A 19,068-nucleotide genomic window follows, 5' to 3' on the forward strand; every position below is an offset into this window, starting at 1 on the left:
TGTTTTAAATTTGCTTACGGATTAGAAAAGGAAATTTAGGGTTATTGACTTCTAACACTTGACGCTGTGTGACAGTGTTTCACAAACGCGTAAAAGCAATATGCGTGTCGTCAAAAGTGTACTGATGTCGATGGGGGCAACACGGTTACTTTTAACATTATTTTTGTTTTCACAACATCAAGGGTTGGCTGACTAGCAACGCTGTTGTTGTTTTAAAAACTCTGTTTTGTTGTTATATTGTCCAATCGATTGATAACCCTTTACACTGGCATTTTAGGCCTCGTGTGATGTGGTCCATTTAGCTGTTTGGAAGAGCCCTTCCTGTTGAGCTATCCTACAGCAAAGTCTTAGAAAACAGGCTTTGCTTTTGGATCTGTTGTTGTTTGGCACACCAGTACTCCAAAAATAAAACCCAAAACCGTTTCTTTGGCTTTATAACATAATTTGGAAGATAACTCTTCTTTGTCAAAAAACTCAGAAAGTAGTAAATGTGGTTGGTAGAAACTGTAAAGAATTCAAGATTTGTGTTGCGCTTGATAACGCAGGATTACAAGAAAACGGACAATCTTTTATAAACGTCTCGTTCTGTGCAACAATAAAAGTAATAAACAGGGATTTTGTCATTCACATTGTGCATCTGAGATCAGTTTTACACGGAACAGTGCACAGCCGAGTATGATACGAGGTGGCAGCAGGCTACGGCAGGTATGCAGCGCGATATAAACTCTTGGTTTGGTTCAGTCGGCCCACAGCTCGCCGTGTCCACCGAGGGCAGAGGAGCGAGAAGCGAGAGTGTGCGACTGGGAATGTAAACAAATCACAACCAGAAACCAAGGGATTGCGGGCCAGGGAGGGTGGCGGTCGCTTTACGAGGGACTGGGTTTAAGAAGAAATAAACAAAACACTTCGTTGCAGTTGGCAGCTTTGCGCCGCTCGTTGGGAGTGGGCGCTGCACGCTGAAATGTACCGAGGCAGGCCGAGTCGTGACGGAGGGCCCGACAGATGCTGGGATGGGACCCCCTGTCCACCCAGGGGCCGCGGGCACCCCGACTCCGACAGCACGGCCGTCCCGATGAGGAGAACGGACCGAGACTACTGCCCGCTGGCGATGGGCTTTCCCGAGCAGGTAAAACCAAGGGGCCGTGGATAGTCAGGACAGTTAACAACTTCTCGTTTTCTTCGGCTTCTTGTTTATACATCGGGACCCGGCTCTGGGTTCGAGTCTGGGGGGCGAAGTGATAAGATTTAAAAGAAAAATGGAGGATTTAAGTTTAGGAGTGAGACCTGTATGCGTGTTGTAATGTAATTTCGGTAAGATCTTGATGTCGTTTCTAATACGAATAGTGTGTGAATGAATACGTTGAGCAAACCTTGACAGCACTGTAGAATAATACTTGTATAAAGTTGACATGCTGGACTATTTTCCGCTGTTAAGCTAGTTGGTGTTTTTAGGGTCACCTCCCGTATTTTGTGTGCCATTGTATCCCCCACGCCCCCGTTTCAGTTTGTAAAAAGAGAATGAAAGACTGGATATCCTTTGTGCTGAGTGAATTTATATGCAAATCGGTGTGATGGCACTTTCGTCTTTTGTTTTCGGTTTTTATGCCGCAGTTATCGCTCTAAGAATCGACGGCCGTGTTGTACCGTCCTGTGGTTAATTCAGCGAGGCTGGTTACTGTACAGAACAAAATACAGTAAAAGAGTATTTTATTTCCAAAAGCCCACTGAAGAGAAGAGTGGCGCAGAGGTAGGAAGGGGAGCTGGAAAAGAACAAGCAGAGGTTAATTCCACGCTGAATAGTCAAAGGAAGGAAAATAAACACCATTTCTGCTGTATGGCCATTTTCACGTTCTTCACCTGTCTGAAGATGACCTCAGAGTCAGTGTTTTTTTCTTCTTTTGCTCTTCAACTTGAAAGGAACCTCTTGCTCCTTAAGGCAGCGGCTCCTCCAGTCCTGGTCCTGCAGGGCCCCACACACACCCCTGCGGGTTCGGGTTTCAGCTCACCTTGACGGTGTTCAGCTGTTAAATGCATTGGAGGCTGCCTTTTAATTATTGCTTTTCATGATTAAATACATTCCCAAACTACTGAGTGGGGATACAAAAACCTTGCTGCTATTCCAATAAAACAACCTGTAAGTTTCATTAAGGATTGTAAGCATGGACATAACCTGACTCATCAGACTGCTTTAAACTCTTAAGTTTCTCCACCCTTCTTGTTTTAAGACAGTTAAGGCCTTTTTCTTTTTGCACTGAGGGGTTTTTAACATGCCTTTGGCCTCTGTAGTGCTTGTGTATGCACCCCAATCTTAATTCACAAGGAATAACAGCACCCAGGTTTATTGAATGCTGTAGCCACAGTAGAATTGGTTTAACTGGCTTGGTTGAGGACTGACTTGCTGGCCGCAAGAGGAGGAGGCTGGGATCCCCTGGGGTGTGAGTGCCCAAGAGCCGGCTGGGAGGACTCTCATAAGTCTGGCAGTAGAATGTCGTCAATGGCCTCATCCTGGGTCTTTAGAGAAGGATCACTAGAAGTTTATTTCTGTTGCTTAGTTGAGTGCAAGTGCACAATGAGGAAGGCCTCTCTAATTAATGCTATTGTATTTACTTAATTGAAAATCATGCTGAGTGATGAGAGAGCAAGAGAAGAAGGGGTGAATATAAAATCAGTTGTAGGTCCATGACTTTTTCACATTTTCATACTTCTTAAGCTTTGAAAAGTGCGCTTACGCACGCAGAGAGTACCTGAAAGTTATATACTCTTCTGTGTTCTTGCAAGGACTACATACACATGAATTCTAAGCTGTTTCTTTGCTTTGCTTCCTGCCAAGAAACCCTTACTTAATGTTTAGGTTTTCACGCAACTCTATATCCATCCATATGTGTATACCTTTAAATGCAACATTAGTGAAGTTCACAGTATTGGTCATTCCTGAATAAAGTAAAATGCATGAGGTGGACAGAAGTGTGCTTCAGCAAAGGGAGGTGGACAGAGGATCTGTGGCATGAGAAGGGTTACTGCTGTAAAACCAGGTACTCAGCAGACTCAAACAATTACAAATCTAATTGTGCCTTATACAATGGGCAGCAGTGGAAGGTCACATAGGGATTGCAGGAAGGATCAGGAAAAGCTAAAGAATGAAGTAAGGAAGTCTGAGAGCATTAACATAGTGCAGAATAGAAGAAAATACTACCAAATGCCTTGCAAATTAAATAAGCATGTAGATAATATACAATAGGTTATATACACATAACGTGGACTGTATTCCTCTCCTTTTATCAGTGTTCTCTCTCTTATCAAGGCCAGAGGGTATGAGAGATAAGGTCAGTCTGTTTGTCCTGATGGCAGGTGCTGCCCTGCTCAGATGACTTCTGCTTATCTCTGAGACTCAGATGGCTGATTACTGGGGGAAGGCCAAAGGAGACATGAGGGTTGAACTCCAGTGTGGGTCAGACCTGATGGACAGAAGTAGGGTTGGGTGGGTTGGGCAATATGGTATCTGCATTATGATGTTTTTCTTGGTGGTATGAATATGGGTTAAAATAATCTGACGCACAATAGCCACTAAGCCATATGTGACCCACTGACATACTGTACGCTTGATGTTCTTTTATTTTTCTTGAAATCACTACTGTGAGGACGGCCACAGTCCTGCTACTGTGTCACAAAGCCTGTGGTTTTGGATCAGTGTATATTTCAGTTCTGTTCTGTCTTCCATGAACCCTTTAGAATAGGGATGCAGTGTGAAATATTCAATTTCATTTCAAGTATAGGAAATGGTTGCAGGGACACATATCCGTGCCTGAATCATCTTGCTCTCCCTTTCCCCACACAGGGTGGTATGTCCGTTGGCCCACCAGACCACAGAGGGCCGTCCAGGACTTCTCGGATGTTCTGGGATTCCCCGTCCCACCACGTGGGCATGAGCCCTGGTCCTGGTTCTGGGTCCAGGCCCTGTGCGGGACGGGAGGCCGCGAGGGAGCCACCGGACCGGGTAACAGCGATATGGGCTGGTGCTGTTAGGTGGACTGTGATAACACTGCCATGTCTCTTTTGTGATGCAGTCATTATCACGGGAGAAAGATGTATTAAATTCTCTAATATTGGAGTTAAACAGTAATTTGGTATTTCAATGCTTGTTCAGCACAACTTGGATTTTACCTTATAGCAGGTAGTGCTGTATTCTCAGCGCAAATTTCATGTTCTCCTTATCAGACAAAAATAAAGGATATTTTAAAAGGATAAAAAAATAAAAGGCTATTTTAAAGTGGGAAAAATTCATGTCCTTTCGTAGTTCTCAGATGCACCCCTCCTGGAGAGATTATCCAACCCTTACAGCTCCTGCAAACAAGTTGAAGACTTTCCATGTTTTCTACTGATTTACAGAACGAACATGCATGTAAACCTCCATATTTTAGGAAAATATTTAAACTTCACAGAATACATTCCTCCTCCCAAGTCTAGGAATGAAACGATTCAGAAATATTTTTGTTAGTGAAATTAAAGGAGGTGGACTTTTCAAATTAACGGATTAATGGATCAATTTGTTAAAAGAAAGTTGGAGGAATTTATTGAAGCCCCTGTCCTTGTGATGAGTGGAGTTGTCTCAGGACTGTTTGTCTCCCACAGGTTACCATGTGATTCTGTGACTTGTCATAAAATACTTCACATTATAAGAAGATTAGTTTGATATTTGATATTCTCTGTGTGCGTTCTTCCCATATGTGATTTTGACTTTGTTTTTAGGGGAGGTTGAGGGCAACTGATGTTTTGATAGTGCCTGGGGGCTCTGAGGACTTAAGTGATCAGGTTTTTGAAGGAACCGTTACCAGAGATCTCCGCAGTGTCCAGGTAACACTCAGCTGGTCACTTTTACTTCGGATTAAGTATTTCCAGGGACTATCTGAATGCATTTACGTTAACTGGTTTCAATGCTAAGACAAACCCCTATTTGATCCAAGTAGTAAAACATTTTTTTACATCTGAGACGATCATTTTCCATCCATAATAAGACTGTACTGTATGGTTTTTGTATTGAATAAGAGCCATCTAATTCAGCTTCACGTCTCTTGGTTGACCATGACCTCAGGCAAATGAGGAATCCCAGGAAGGTGCTCTTCCTGGCCGCATTGAGGCCAAGGTGTACGGCGGGGACAAAGTGCTGATGTTTGGAGAGGACGACAGTAACGTGGCTCTGATGCAGGGAGACCGTGTGCAATTCAACATTGTCAAGAGCCTCAGTACACAGCTAAGGAGGGCCACTAACATCGCAGTCCTGCCGGATTCCTTCTGTCACACCAGGGAGGCCAGAGAAATGGTGAGAAAGATGCTGATATGTAGGACTGGATTTCACTGTCAGCTAGACACACACTTATAACACGTTTCTGCTGCACCGTAACAGTGCTGACACTTTTGTGAAATCATGCCACATTGTTCCCATTGCTTTTTTTTATTCGAGTCCAAATGGTGCACAGCATTGAAATAATTGCTTTTTCCCTTAGGATGAGAGTGCAGGGCAAGAGAAGGGAGCAAGAGTCAAGAAGCTTCCTGAGAACTCCAGTAGAATGCCATTCGAGCAGAGATTTGTGGAGGTTGTGGAAAAGAAATCCACTCTGGCAGCCCCCACTGTCACCAAGGACAAAGAGAAGGTAGGGCTGTAGTGTGTGAAATAGTCTTAATGTCTTTCTTGTTTACTTCCATCTCGATTCGGAATAAAAAAACAAATACAAAAAAAAGATATTCATTTAATGTTAAGTGTTTCAGGAAACCTATTTTTTTTCCATGTACCCTTCAACACACCACATGAGAAATACAAAATATGTCCTGCCTTGCAGAGAAAGAAGTTATCTACGACCAGCAGAGTCTAGGAATGTTGTCTCCATTCCATCACATTGTTTCTTAGCACCTTTTAATTTTTGTATTTGCTGTGCTTTCTTGGAGATTTGCTGTTGTGTTTTAATACTTTGAAGGACTGTGTGGCTGCCACAGTGCTGCGATCACAGGAGGTCAAAGGAGATTTTCTGGCTGGTTTGTCTTTTCAGTGGAAAGCAGTGACCCCAGAGGTGCTACCACAGAGGACTGTTGTTTTTGAGGATGTCGGTACAAAGCTGTATGATGGAGTTGTCATCAAGCCAACAGTAAAACTCTGCAACACAAAACAGGTATCCTTCGTATCAGTGTTACTTTTTTAGAAGGTTTCTTTGTAATAATTAGCAAATTGTTTCTGCTGCAGTTTGTGTTGAGACATTGAGGTCAAAGAAGTGTAATTTAACTTGCATTAGGAGGAATCGGGCACAAAATGCACTCCAGGCAGTTTTGATTACACAGGTCTGACAGACCTCAGATCTTGTGTACAATTTCAGGTCAGCCCACCTAGAAACTGTTTTCTTTTTCTGAACTGGAGTGATGCTGGGAATGAATTTTGCTTGTACTTGCAGATTGCTGGACCTGAATCTTTCCCAGGCCGTGTCTTGGTGAGGATAAACGGCTCAGATCAAGAGCTGCCTTTTGGGGCGAGGGACTTGCAGACAGAGATGACTGTGTTTGAAGGCGATCATGTGCAGTTCAACATCTCCACAAACAGAAGCACTGGGGCAGAACGCGCCATCAACATTGAGATCCTGCCCGACACGTTCCAGTTTACTAAGGAAACTCGAGAAACGGTAAGCTCCTTTCCCACAGCTGAGAATAACGGTAATGGTAACATTCTCAGGAGCCCAATCAAGTGCATCTTGTCCTCTACCTCGCAATGTGCTTTTCTTTCCTGCATTTATCATGTGCTCCCTGTTTGTAACTTTTCTCAAGCTTGTTAGTGTATTTCTTTATTAAGCTTCTGCGAGTTCAACGTTAGATGTTCTATCAAAACTCTGAGCCTTTCAGAGTGTACTGAATTGCTTTTTAATACCCACAAAGCTTGTTGGTCTAAAACAGTGTTTATTGAAGCTGTAAAAGGATGGCAGGTTTGGTCTCACTCTTTCTTTTGGGGTGAGGGTGAGTTATGGGGTTTTTCTTCATTGTACAGTAGACCCAGGTTGTGTGCACCTTTTTTTGCAGTATCAAATGAATAGAATGCATGAATCCTTTTTACAGTGCATACCTCTCCATGACTGAACACAAATCAGTACACCCATGGCAGGTGAGCACCTAGTCTAAAATTGAGAAAAGCTGTAAAGTACAAATCTTCTGGAATACTCTTTTAGCTATACACATGGGTACTGTAAGAAAGTACAAAACTTCATCACCGTGCCAGCTTTGTTTCCTGAGAGGTGACCAACCAGTCATCATCTTCATCATCGTGGCATGGCCTGTCAGTCACCTGTCCGCAGCAGTTTTCAGGTCATCCCCAGTGTGTATGGTACAATACTTAGTTTCTTTCCTCTTACTGTTCAATAGCTCAGATTGGAAAGATAGATGTGCATTATTTCTTATAATCTAACAGTGGCCAGAAGCTGTTACATAGGTTTTATGCAGAGACTTGATGGCTGCAAATACACAGGATATAGAAATCCTTGAAACCCGTGCCTTCAGGAATATAACCTGGTGTTCAGTTGAGGGCTTAATGTAGCAATTTTGTACCCAGACATTAGGGTTACTTAGCTTATGCAGGAGTCTTCTGGGTGCAGAAAATAAAACTAAACAAAATGTCTTGCTTGAATGCATCATGATAGAAGCTGGGATCCGCTGACGCCAGCAGGGCACCCTTCTTTATCTCATCAGCCCATGCCAAACATTTGTTTGTACAGAGTATCCCCAAGCACAGCACAGAGCAGGGAACAGCCCTGCTTGTAACTGCGAAAGAAAAAACAGTATGGTGAAAAATGAGATGGCAAAAAAGTCCAATCTCACGAACATAGAAGCTGGTCAACTTGCCAAAACCAACAGCTTTGTGTGTGCAGTCATCTGTGTTTGTTTCCCTTTTAGGGTGTGGTGGTTGACACAGGGGCATCCTGTGGGTTCATTAAGTGCAAGCGCAGCCCGAGAATGTTCTTTTGCCTAAGCGAGGTCATGGGCGAGGACAGGCTCTGTATCTCTGATGAAGTGGAGTTCACAGCAGTCCATGTAAGTGCACCACTGTGGCTCTGACCTCGCAGTGCTGGCAGTCAGCGTTAGCAGGGCTTCACCCATTACAGGACAGTATCGGGTCTCCTGTTGTCCAGATTCTTGCCTTTTATGATGCAGAAAAGAATCTCTCTTGAAGCCAAAGCTGCTAGCGATTGTAACATTTTTTATTAACTGGTATTACAAAATAAAATAATTTAGGTTTACAAGTGTATACTCCATCTAATGCAGCATTTTTTTTTTACCAAAAGCTCATAAAATGAAAAATACAGAAATCCATTTTGTGTATGTTCAATGAGCAAAAATGTCAAGTGTGCCTTTCTGATAGTGGATGCATGGAATTTTTTAAAAAGTTCCAGTGAATAAAAACATTACAAAGAATGAGAAGTCACAAATGTATGGAAGGACCAGGGTTATGTAAGTCTCAGAGGTAAAATAAATTGTCTGAATTGATATTTTCTGACATGACATTATTGATTTTATGTAAAAAATTGATTTTCAATAAATTCGTAATGGTCTGTGAGCTAACAGTCTTCGGTAATTTATGGATTGCACGCACACGTCAGTAATCTCTCACTTTCCAGGTTGCGTCTGATGATCAAAGGGACCAGGCAGTACGGATAAAGAAACTTAAAAACGCAGCGATTCCCAGCTCTCGTTCTGAGAGTGAGACCGTTGACTACAAAGCAAGAGAAAAGGTTATTTCTTTCCCATTTTTTATTTGAATAGTTGTAGTTTTGAAAACGGTGCTGGACGCTGTAAGACCTGAGAAGTCTGTCCCAGTGAACGGAAGGCATCCTTTGTAGTATTACGTCTCTGTCATAGTGAATGCTAATTAATGTTACAGAATAAGAATTTCATTTCTTTTTCTGTGCATACAAGACTGCATGTAAACCAGAGTGAACGAATGAAAAATAGTTTTTTCTTGTGTGAAAGAGTGCTGCCCATTTATAGTTTTTGTTTTCTTTTGTGCCCTCGTGTCCCCTTCTTTAGAAGAAAATGAGCTTCAAGTTCCTGAAAGACTCAATAGGTCCCAGTATATCGAACCTGAAAGTTAACCTCGGTTCCTTTGATGAGGAAAATGCTCAAGAACTCTTCCACCGAGGGTGAGTTTCACTTTGGGCATTGCAAATGGTTTGGAAAGGTCTGGGAACTGCGTCAGCTGGTGGCTTTCTTTTAGCTCAGTTCGAGGATGCAGGTATAAGAGTTCTGCGAGTGTAAGCAGCTGAAATGTTAGTCAGTGTCTTCTGAATTGTTGAAATAGAGAGGAGGCAGGAGTCAGCTGTAATGAAAAGACATGAACAGCTTCTGATCAGCTTCAGTGTTCACTCATAAGCCAGCCTTTGAGCAATGTGTTTTTCACATTCTGGATTCTGCTCTTCGTTGCTGGTTGTGAACCTCACTGGTTGGTGATCAGAACGGCTTTTGAATTTCAAATAGTTTTTCTCAACAACTGCAGTATTATGACAAAACAAGCCTTGGATTTTACATGAGGCTTAGAAAAGGGTTTTTTGTTTTTACATTAGAATGCAATTTGTCATGCAAGGTATCTACGCATTATGTAATGTCTCAGGCTGTTGGAAACTTAATGTGAAAATCTCTACAATCGGAGAAATACCTTAGTGGCTACTTGGAATATAATCATGCAGGTCCACTGCTCTAAATTATGTCCCAGTTATTGCATTTTTTGTTTAGTTCTGTGCACACCAGTGGGAACTGCTCTTGTGCCATTCATTTCTCCTGCTGAAAAGTGGTATAGTCTGTAGAGTTCTTGGAAAATATCTGATTATATATGTTTGATTTGTAAAATATTCTATGAGTTTTTGAATGTTAATAACAGAGGATTAATCGGTGCACACAGCGTGATGATTAAATGCACAAATTTTGTGTGCTAATTCCTGAAGTTCACTAAAGTATGTTTACTAGACCTCTACTAAACTTCATCAGTAGCCACTGAAAGCTTTTGCGCTTTTGAGTGAATGAGCTTTGTAAGAACACGGAGGCTTTAATGTTGTTCTTTTTAAGATGTATTGTCATAAGACTGAAAAGACACAATCTCTGTGTTTTGTCCTCCAGGGAGGACCATGGGGACATTGACTTGCAAGGGTTAAACCCTGAGTACCGGTTGCAGCAAGAGAAGAGATCAAGAGAATTTGCAGAGGAAAATGACATGGTTTCAGAGTATGGCGTGGACCCAGAAGTCCTGAGGAGAAGCTCGGATACGTGCCGACCCACTGAATGGATAGAGGACACGAGGCTTAGAGGGCACAGTCGCAGCAGAAGCAGTGAACACAGCTGGAGTCACAGTAAAAAACACAGTAGGAGTGGAAGCAGGGAGCTGGGCAGATATCTGAGCAGCCATCACAGCAGGAGCAGGGAAAGTAGTAGTCACTGCAGGAGGAGAGACAGCCGGAGTACAAGCAGGGAATACAGCTGGAATCACAGTGGAAAATGCAGTCGAAGTAGGAGCAGAGACAGGAGTTGGAATGATAGTGGAAAATGTAGCCAGAATGGAAGCAGGAAGCGTAGCTGGAGCAGAGAGCAGAGTGGACATCACAGTAGGCAAAGATCTCGGAGTGGAAGCAGGAAGCGAAGCTGGAGTAGGGAACACAGCGGGCATCACAGTAGGCAAAGATCTCGGAGTGGGAGCAGGAAACGTAGCTGGAGCAGGGAGCACAGTGGGTACCGCAGTAGGCAAAGATCTCGGAGTGGGAGCAGGAGGCGCAGCTGGAACAGGAGTAGAGAAGGCGGTGACAGTCACCACAGGCACAGAGATAGCCCCAATAGTAGTGGAAATGGGAGTTACACAAGAGAGAGAAATGCAGAGCGTTTTAGCAGCCAGAGCATTAGTCCCAGTCCATTGCCCCAGCACTTAGAAACCAGTAACAGCTACTGGAATCTGGAGTTTGCTAGCAAGAAGAGGGAGCTGGAAATCCTGGAGAAGCATATAGCTCAAAAGAGAACCCTTATAGACAGGGAGAATAGTCACCAAGGCCTGAGTGGCAGGACCACTGAGGCTGGTGACTTTAGGTCCTTCAGGGCAGTGGAGGATGATAGCTACAGAAAACGGTTTCCTGCAGAGGCTGGCGGCTATATGCAGCATCCTACAGCTCCTGCCTTACCTGTAAAGCCTATTTTGAAGAAACCGAATGATCCTGGAATGGAACCAGACTTCAACAATAAGGTTTGAGACTTGTTTTTCCATTTTTCTGTTTTGTTCAGTTGTCATATTTGGGAAGTATTTTGTGCAGGTCATATCAGACTTGATGCCTTATCAGATGAGAAAGATCTGCGTTACACTCCTTAAAAACAACAGACATCTGATTTGACCTCTTCAAAAACGTGCTGCAGTATATGATATATGGGTTATAGAAAAAAAAATCCTGTATCACTCTTTTTTTCTACAATCCTGTGTTTTAATGGATCTTCTCTGCTTTCACAGAATAATGGCAGTGAAGCCTCAGAGGTGAAGAGAAGCAGTAACCTATCTATGCAGATTGAGCGATTCCTCAACACTCTCAACAAAGGGGTGGATTCTGGCCTCCTCTCCACTCTGCTCAGGGAAGCAAGGGAAGAGTCCTCCGTGCCAGAAACCAGCAGGCCTGTTCCTCAGCACTCTTTCCCCCATGAGGGCAAGGAAGAGAGAAGCAAATCCCAAGAACCAGAGGATGATTTCCTTCTTCCTCACGAGAAGGCCAGTAAGGATAGCAGTGGGTTTTCCCGCATTTTGGGAATTAAACATGACCTGCTTAGCTCAGAGGAGAACTGGAAGGGTTTTCTGCACATTGAAGACGAGGAGAAGTTTCTCTACGGCGAGGACGCGTCCACAAATGATCTCCATCCCAAATCTGATATGTCCAAGAGGCAGAGCCCTGCAGCAGTGAAAGAAGAGGAGGGAGAAGATGAAGATGCGGCCCAGAATTATGATAAAATCCAGACACTTCTCCGAACAATAGGGTTGGACATCGGGGTGGCTGAAGTAAGTAAGTTGGCAATGAGGACTCAGGAACGCCTCTATGGGAAGAAGCTGAAATCCAAGTCGTGCGATTCCTCGGACAGGGAGCCAGTGAAAACAGGAGCAGCCGCCACTGGGAACGTAGTCAGACAGCGCAGCCAGACGAAGTCCCCAGAATCGGAGCGGCAGCCTTCGGAAAGGAGCATCACAGAGCGGGAAAGGCAGATGGAGGTCCCTGTGACTTCTCAGGGTGTCGGCCGGACGCACCACTCCATTCCCCCCTCTCCAGCTGCTCCCATGGCTCCGTCTGCCTCCCCTTTCCCCCCCCAGGCGCCGGCTTACTCTGTGCCACACTATTCTCAATACCAAGCGTTCGGGCCCGCGCCCGACGGTTCTGCGGGCCACGCGCTGCCCATGGCTGCCGGGTGGCCTGGTTTTCCCCCTCCGCCAGACGTGCCTTCACCTAGTTTCTCTGACACGCTGGGTGGTTATCCTTTCACTTATCAGATGGGACCTCCTGGTCAGCCCCTGCTGCATTTTCTGCAAGGGTTTTCTGCTGGTGTGCCGTTACCTCCATGGGAGCCGCCAGTGGGTTTCCAGTCTCACTCGGCTCTCGGGCTCCCATCCCCTCCTGCGGCCCCGCCGGGCTTCCCCCCCCTCCAGTTATCGGGTGGACTTTTGTCTGGTTACCCCCCCTTCCCGCAGAACCCCCTGGCTGGGCTGCCGGTGTATTCCCAGGAACCTGCAGGGGGCCCGGCGTGTGGTCTCGCCCCGGCCTCGGAAAGCGCTGCCGTCGTCTCCCCCGCCCTGACCGCCAAGGACAAACCGTCTTCGAGGCGCTACCTGCGAGTAATCAACACGGTGAAAATCAGCCCGACTGCGCCGGCCAAGAGCAAGGAGTCTGTGATTGTGGAGGTGGCGCCTGCTTGCGGACAGGAAAAGTCTCCTGCATTCTCCCCCGGGCCGACAGGCAACAGCGACCCACCACAGCTATCTGAAGGTCTTAAACCCAAACAGAAGAAACGGGTATAGGCACTCTCGTTTATCTCTTCTCTTAAAAGATGCCACTTTGTGTTTTCTTGCTGCCTTGTGACTATTTCAAAGGTTCAGCAGACGTTGCAGAATGTCTGTAGCTGGAGTTTGTGAGTTCATCATAAGAAGGGACATATTCAATAAAACTGAAGGTTTTTGTCGATATTCATTCTAAAGTTTAAACATATTCGGAGATGCTCACGTCCCTTTGTTTTCAGTTATTTTTTTTTATATTTAACAATCACACTGGTTCCAGTGTTTTATTACAGCCTAAACTTGATATGTCTCCCTTTTTCATCCAGCTGGAAGAGTTTAAAGAAAGAATGAGACGGAAAAAAGAACAGCAGGATTCTCAATTGGAAAAGAAAGACCCTGACCGTCAGAAAAAGCTGCCAGGTACATACTTCTCCTTTTGAAACCTAATTATTTTTCTATCATTAAGAAAGTTCAGTTAACTGCCATGAACCAGGAAAAACATATTTGCATTGGTCAAGGGAACTTGCAACTAATGAAACAGCCAAACGTCTGTAATTGTTTTAGTCTACTTTAATGTTTAACTTTGTTTTGACAGAGTTTCATAAATTAAGAATGACCTTGACAACTTTTTCCTTGCCTTACACTTTTGATGGAGTAACACTGTGTTTCATCAGATTTTATCTGTTTGTTTATATATTTGCAGTTTATATGTGGTGAAAGTTTCTTTTTCAACAGATGTTTTTCATGGATGAAAGTAACACTAGAAACATGAAGCAGCACAGGGGTGCCTGGGGTACTAGGAGCTGGCATGTGTGACTTCTGTTTCCTGTTGTGGTTTTCGTTTACTGCAAATCTCAAGCCAGGACTTGCAGCAATCAGCTTATTAAAAGTCAAGTCTGTAGATGAACTCAGAGGCCGATTAAGCCATGGTTTTTCTAGTGTTTAAGTGTGACTGGGTGGAACACTGAAGGTTAACCCCAAAAACACATGTATCTATGTTGACTGCAGTAGTTACCTAAAAACATGAATCACTTGTACAATTTAGTGTCCTCTAGTACCTAGTTTAAGGAGTTAAGAATGTTTTGAATTTTGTACTTGAAACTGCTGTACTTTCTGTAAGTAACTTAATTGCATTTTAATATTGTTCAACTATATGTAAGGAAACTGCATATGTCGTGTTATAGAACACTAATAATGAGATATGTTCCTCTTAAAAGAATCATATACTGAAAGATATTAAAATTCAGCAAATCCAGCTAAGAGACATAAGAGACAGAAAAACATTCTAAATCAACAAAAACTCCGGTAGATTTGCCTTAATATACACAAGCTGAATTAGCTTAAATTAATAGTTTTTGTGGGTGATAACAATGATATAAGCATACAAGTATACTACGGATGAACAGGTCTTATTGTTTTGGTAATTGGGGGGCTGTGATTCTTGAAAGGTACCTTGTTCTATTTGTGAAGGTCTAGTTACTTTCCCTTACGGGTACAAGTTCATGGATTTACAGTGTGTTGTTTTGGTTTTAGGGTGGCACAGTGGTACAGTAGTTAGCATTGCTGCCTCTCAGTCCAAAGACATACTGGAAGGGTAATTGGCTTCTGGGAAAATTGGCACTGGTTTGTGTGTTTGTGTGTTTGTGTGTTTGTGTGTTTGTGTGTTTGTGTGTTTGTGTGTTTGTGTGTTTGTGTGTTTGTGTGTTTGCCCTGTGATTGACTGGTGTCCTGTCTAGGCTATATCCTGCCTTGTGTCTGTTGTTTGCCAGGATGCACTCCGGTCTAGTCTTTCTGTGGTGATTTATTGGAGATGAAAAGGGCTTTAGTTTCCTTAAACCTATTTTTACCACCATAATGGCATAAGTAGGAGACCAGTCCAATGAAACCCCTGAAGTCCTGAGCCGTCACTTCCGAGTGTGGCCGCCTTTCCAGGGTCTGCGGAGACTCCTTGTGGCCAGTGAAGCGATTCTCTTGCCACAGGAGTGGACTTTGCTTTGGATGAAGCTTGAGACCTGCCTTCCTTAGGCGGTCCATGACCTTTCTTTAGTTGTCCAGGACCTCAGAAAACGAGGGTGCATGCACCAGCGGTTCATCCGGGTACACTGGGCACTCTGAGGTGAGCACGCCACTTGGTACCCTTTCCATTGGCCGCTGGAAGGTGGCCGGGATTTGCATTGCATAGTCAGACAGGCATGGCAGTGTGTTACCACAGCCCCTGGCCTATAGAGTAGGCAGTCTTTGGCCTGTCCTTGGGGGCCACCTCAACTCGCCAGTAGTTATTACGCAGGTCCAAAGAGCTGAATCAGTGGGACCCTAAGACGTAATCTAGCGCCCCATTAATGCAAGACAGAAGCTAAGAGTCCTTCTTGATGACATTGTTGAGCCACCTGTTGTGTGAATTTACAGGGTCCTTGTGGTAGTCAAGAGAGTATTCTATATGAACTGGATAGGCTTAGTAGCTGCTGTATTTTTGTGCTGCTATTTCTCCTCAGACTGTTGTTCAGGAGCTCTCAGCTGCCTTTTGTAAATCCGTTATAATGTGACGACTACTGATGCAAAATTATTATGTACGTTATTGGCAACCCATGGAGAATGTCTTCTGGTAAAACTGAAGCTCTGTTCAGATTTTAACTTGTCTTTTGCTTGTTGCCATGGCTGTGCTTTATTGCCTCCAAGTTCACATTTCACGTTTTGGAATTCCTTGCTGTTTTTTAAAAGTCTGTGGACAGACAGTCTAGCTCCTTTTACGTCAGCTCCTGGGGTTTAACATGCAAAAGCATTTTGATCCCAGTAATTTTGGTCTTTCCTGTACTAAACATCTTGGCTGTCGGCACTGTAAATATTCTGAAAGACTATGCAGTGTGTTAGTGCAGCCATTGAACGCAACAGTGTCACTCTTCACTTGCCGTCTTGCAGACAGTGAGAAAAGCTGCAGTACCTGTGACAGAAGCCCAGCCAGTTCACTTCCGCTCCTCCCCAGTACAGTATCCCCACTGTGTGTATCAAATTTCCAGTACACTGGCTCGTTGATTTATATCGGTGCCAAACATCTTGTGTTTTACTGCATTTATGCGATTCGATAATGTGATTCAAGAAAGTGTGATCATAGCATTTCTGTTAACAGTGGTGAGTGATGTCAAGGAATGGGTTTAAATGCAACAGAATTAGCTAAATTTATTCTGTCAAAATTGCCTTTGGATTACAGTTCTGTTCCTTCATAATATTTTTGCAAGGACATAGTTTGGGTGAGTATACTTGTGTAAAGCTATTGATGTGTACTCGGAGGATGTCTGTATGTTGAACAGCATTTTAGATTTGACCACTTTCTGAAATATGAGGCTAAGTCAATAAAGGAATTTGTGAATTATTGACTAAACATGCTTAACAGATTTGGAAGATATTCAATTTCATATACTACTCTAGCAGTCCATCCAGTCACACACTTCACAAGGCTGCCTGTGCCGACACTTGAACCTCGTTGTCATCACTGAACTTCCGACATTTGAGAGCTCCCTTCATTGGAGCAAAGGGGCAAAAATCCTACCTTCTGGTTGCCAGATTGTCTTCAATTACTTTCCCGCCGTTTGGACATAACCTGAAACATGCTAGTGTCCCCAGTGGGTGATGTCATTGCGTGGATACCAATCCACTTTTGGTTTTGCAATGCTGCATAGATGTTTCACCTATGGTGACCAAAAAGCATCACCTCCTGCGTCATGTCTCTGGAGAAGACTCCAGACATCTGTTTTCTCTAATGCATACATCATCCAGCACATATTCTTCAGAAAGCTGTTATATTCGATAACGCCATTGTGTTACACCATGCACAAGCCACAGTCAATTTCACTTTATTGGCTTATCCTTTATTTGTATTGAAGAAATTGTTTTTTGTGTCAGCCATGTTTAGAAAGCTTAAAAAAGCACCACTCCTTTCTCATGGAACAACGGTCTAATGTAATTAAATGTAGCGTCAAAGCGAAATCATCTTTCTTCTTAATGCTGTGCACAGACTTGATGTTTTTGTTCTGAGAATCCCTGAAGCCAACTTGTAAGATCTGAATCCATAATTCTCAACTGAAAAAACTCAGAGGAACCTCTCCTTACTCCCTGCACTTGGAATCAGTGGAGAATTGTGAGATGAAAAGTGTCGTCATGCCGCGCAACACTTTGCCGGTTTGTGAGGTTAACATCTTGTGTGTTGCATTTGCAGGTAAGGCCTGCAAAAAAGTAAAGAATGTTTGGATTTGCGGCCATTCACTTGTGTTTTGGGCAGAGAAGAGGGCAAAATCGCCAGAGTACGGTATGCAGTTGGGGATGGATCCAAACTGTGTGCGTTTGTGGTGGAAAGGCACACAGGGGATGACTTGGGACCAGCTCCTTCCTTTTCTGCTGCAGATGAAGGGGACTTGGCCTAACCCCGATGTCATCATCATGCACGTTGGAGGAAATGACTTGGGCAAGTCGAAACCGGAGGAGTTCATTTTGGCCGTTAGGAAGGACTTGATGTCCATGAAGAGCATTTTCCCGGACTGCCTGTTAGTCTGGTCTAACATCCTGCCCCGCGGTACCTGGAGGACTTGCGGGGATGCGGCAATGGCAGAGAACATCCGCAGGCTGACCAACGACAAGGTGAAGAGGGAAATGGGCACCGTGGGAGGAGCAGCGCTGGGTCACGGCAGCATCCAGGTGGACTCGCAGTTAGGATTGTACCGACCTGATGGGGTGCACTTGTCAGATGCAGGTATTGACATGTTTAACCTTGACATGCAGAATTTCTTGGAGAAATGGGCAAGCGAAGTGCCATAGGGAGGAGCTGCTAAGCCAATGGATCATCCCAGCAGAGTTGAAGCTGCATGTTTTTTTTTGTAGTTGCAAGTTGGGGAACAGACTTCTGTGAACCTACCATTGCTAGTAAAATATGTCATAAATGGCTGTATATATGAGCATGATATACTGTATGTTAGATCCATAATTGTCTTTGTGTGTATACATTGTATACATACGCGGAAGTTATGTTACACAAAAAGAACCATTATTTGTCTTTATTATATAAAGCTCACAATGGTATTTTTGTTTGTAATAAAACATTTTCCACATTGATGTCTCTGAATTCCAGTTCACTCATCTGCTGTGGTCCTTTTTAACAGCCTAATTTAATCATTTCTTGTGGCATTAAATATTTCTTCCTAGTTATATATGGTCTACTTTTTTTAAGGGCAGCTTTTCTTACACTTATTTAAATGTTTTGTGTTTTAATATGTCAGGAGGCATGGTGAAATAATTCAGAAACAAACTGACACCCCAGTATTATGATGACCATAAAGATTAACAGAAATAGCCATTTTTTCCTAATTAGCAAAATCACCAACATTGTTGACAGTGTTGGAGAGAATTTATGATAGAGATCTCAATATGAAGAAAACGGCTTAATACCTAATGAGCAGTTCGTTCTTAAGTTACAGCTTTGCTTTGAATATTATTGAATCAAACACAAATGTTGTGACTTAATGAACTTGGGAGAGTAAAAATAACTTCCAGGATGTTAAAGATGGAGTACGTAAAATATTACAAAAGAGTATATATGGTTCTTGGCACGATTCCATTTTTGAAGTGATTTCTTGGATTAGTTCAAATGCTTAAAAGTCAATTAAGCCGCCTGTTGGATAGAAGTCAAGTCAAGCAGTGGGACTACAGTGCAAAGGTTGTCTGCTCCCTTCTGTAAAGTGGCTGTGGCAGGCAGGAAGCTCACTGTTATTCATACATTAAAACTCCACTTAAATCAGAGGATGGCAAGATGGATACTTTGGGAGGTTCAAAAACAGCTGACTTGAGTGTAAAAAGTGTACAAATGTGCAGTCCACATGAGTCACTTTGGACCGGCATTCACTTAGTCTGATTGCAATCTAACAAATAAGCACACTTTAGGACTAAAGAAAAACATGGAATGTGCACTGCAGCAGAAACAGATCATTTCCTGCTGATGTGTACGGGGTTCGGTAAAATACTTCTCAAAAAGCCTTTTCCTTTGTGCGGAATAGCTCTGTTAT

General features: G+C 43.5%; 1 protein-coding gene across 1 annotated transcript; it reads left to right on the forward strand.

The window, feature by feature from the left end:
• The first annotated feature begins 723 nt into the window (after positions 1–723).
• On the forward strand, positions 724–18,117 carry LOC148646384 (uncharacterized). The gene is made up of 14 exons (XM_088610364.1): positions 724–1,126; positions 3,836–3,994; positions 4,747–4,851; positions 5,090–5,317; positions 5,502–5,648; positions 6,042–6,161; positions 6,438–6,662; positions 7,921–8,058; positions 8,643–8,756; positions 9,052–9,164; positions 10,135–11,242; positions 11,501–13,039; positions 13,348–13,441; positions 17,232–18,117. The coding sequence occupies exons 1-14, from the start codon at positions 962–964 to the stop codon at positions 17,825–17,827; spliced, it is 4,851 nt and encodes a 1,616-aa protein (XP_088466490.1). The 5' UTR covers positions 724–961; the 3' UTR covers positions 17,828–18,117.
• The last annotated feature ends 951 nt before the right edge of the window (positions 18,118–19,068 follow it).

Source organism: Lepisosteus platostomus, chromosome 17 (assembly GCF_059453375.1).
Source record: "Lepisosteus platostomus isolate fLepPlt1 chromosome 17, fLepPlt1.hap1, whole genome shotgun sequence".
In the NCBI taxonomy this organism is placed as follows: domain Eukaryota; kingdom Metazoa; phylum Chordata; class Actinopteri; order Semionotiformes; family Lepisosteidae; genus Lepisosteus; species Lepisosteus platostomus.